General features: G+C 41.7%; 1 protein-coding gene across 1 annotated transcript; it reads right to left on the reverse strand.

The window, feature by feature from the left end:
• Window positions 1-235: 235 nt before the first annotated feature.
• On the reverse strand, window positions 236-1,238 carry SARC_15271 (hypothetical protein; the record flags this gene model as incomplete). The annotated part of the gene is made up of 2 exons (XM_014290604.1): window positions 236-473; window positions 1,042-1,238. Coding segments are annotated over 2 exons (435 nt in total), but the record flags the coding sequence as incomplete, so codon positions are not given.
• Window positions 1,239-1,826: the final 588 nt, after the last annotated feature.

The following is a 1,826-nucleotide window of genomic DNA, read 5'->3' on the forward strand; positions in this document are numbered from 1 at the left end:
ATATATATATGTGTGTGTATATAATTATTTATTTATATGTATATATATATTGTATACTTGAGAAAGCTTGCGCACAAACACTACACATTTAGTTTCAAAGCTTGTATGCGCATGCATATTCACATTCCTTGGCTAATTCAAATACACGCCTCGATACACACACATTCGTAAACCACCTGGACAACGAAAAGAACAATTTATCATGCATGCGAGTACCCTCCCTTCACGCATCGTCTCACACACCTTGTACATATGTATTGACATTGGCCACCCCATAGGGATTGATTAGATACTCTTCGGCAGGCATCTTCTTCGGTTTGCTTCCTTCTCTTTTCACTCTACCAACATTTCCATCGACGCTTTTATTCTTCGCCGCTTTTGTGGACCCATTTGCCTTACTATTTTTTGTTGATTTCGGCTTTGTTGTGCGAAGTGCCGTCGATGCTTTTTCGGCTCCTGCGTCCATTTGCTCTCTGTCGGCAGGTCATTGGACGTTGGACAGATCAGTCAAACAGATATCGGACAATTAACATAGATGAAATATGGGATGGGATACCTGGCTTCATTCTATACTAGATGGCTTGCAACTATATAGAGCGCGTTGGTGTCAGGTTATACTTTTATAGTGTGCATGATGCTAAATTCTGAAAGCGTGTGTGTTTACAGGCGTCTCTATGTGTACATCCACACAGGTTACCCAAGTTTCTGTAAGACTACACCTGTTAGAATTATCTCTGATCTGTACTTTAGTCGGATATAGCGACAAAATAAAAGCACATCGCATAGCCTCACAAGCTCGTGGTGTTCATAAGTCGATGCACCTCACTACACGGATGAGTGAGTGCACACTATCAACTTGGCAGCCAAATCGGCCCAATGCTGAACTACCAGCTCGAGTAGATATGAAAATAAAGTATGCGAAATACCACCATATACAAGTATACTACCTACACTCATGCAAAGATAGCCCGTCCCAAGACGCTTTTCTCGACACACCGGTAAATAGGTGTACACATACAATAACAAAAAATATATGCACACCTTTCCTCATCTGCAACAAACATGGGTAAGCCCAGGCTCGCGGCTGCTTTCTGAATATAAACACTACCCAGTGCCTTGATAAGCTCAGCTTCTTGGTAGTAGATAGTACTGGGGAGATTGAATACCATAGCATTGTCCATGATCTGTTCAAAGTCTCGACGGAATGAATACACGCTGGTGTATTTGCCTTCTTCGACCTGTGTGTGTGCAAAGTTGTGGAAAAGTGTGAATATACACTTGTGTACGTGCATACCAATATGATTTCGTTCATTGTTATATAAAGCTGCATTGCGTAGAATCTTCTCACAAAGTCGTGATGAAAACAAAACACGCTAGCCTTGAATACACTTGCACACACCCTTAAAAAAATACAAACTGGATCCATGCTGACTTGAATCCTGAACTACATATAACTGAGTTTCTCGCACTATTTACTATAGGGATTACTGATATCCATAGCTGGTCATAACACATCACATACTCAAACGAGCTTCGCAACGCCCACAGAATTGTATGCTGGCGATTCTGTAGGCGCATAGTACAACACAATTATGTGAACTGTCCAGAAGTACCATCGACACACATCGAGAGGACTACAATGGCACTCCAGCAACGTGTAAACCCCAATATTCACTGCCTGACACAGCTAAACAAGTCCATTTACCAATTCTCGCCTTCTAGCTTTCTATGGTGAGCACATGCAATGTTGTTCTGGGCCTCGAGTCTATTCTATATCCACAGCGACATGTGACCAAGTCTGAACAGTATGGTCATATATATATACA

This window comes from Sphaeroforma arctica, assembly GCF_001186125.1.
Source record: "Sphaeroforma arctica JP610 unplaced genomic scaffold supercont1.5859, whole genome shotgun sequence".
Lineage (NCBI taxonomy): Eukaryota > Ichthyosporea > Ichthyophonida > Sphaeroforma > Sphaeroforma arctica.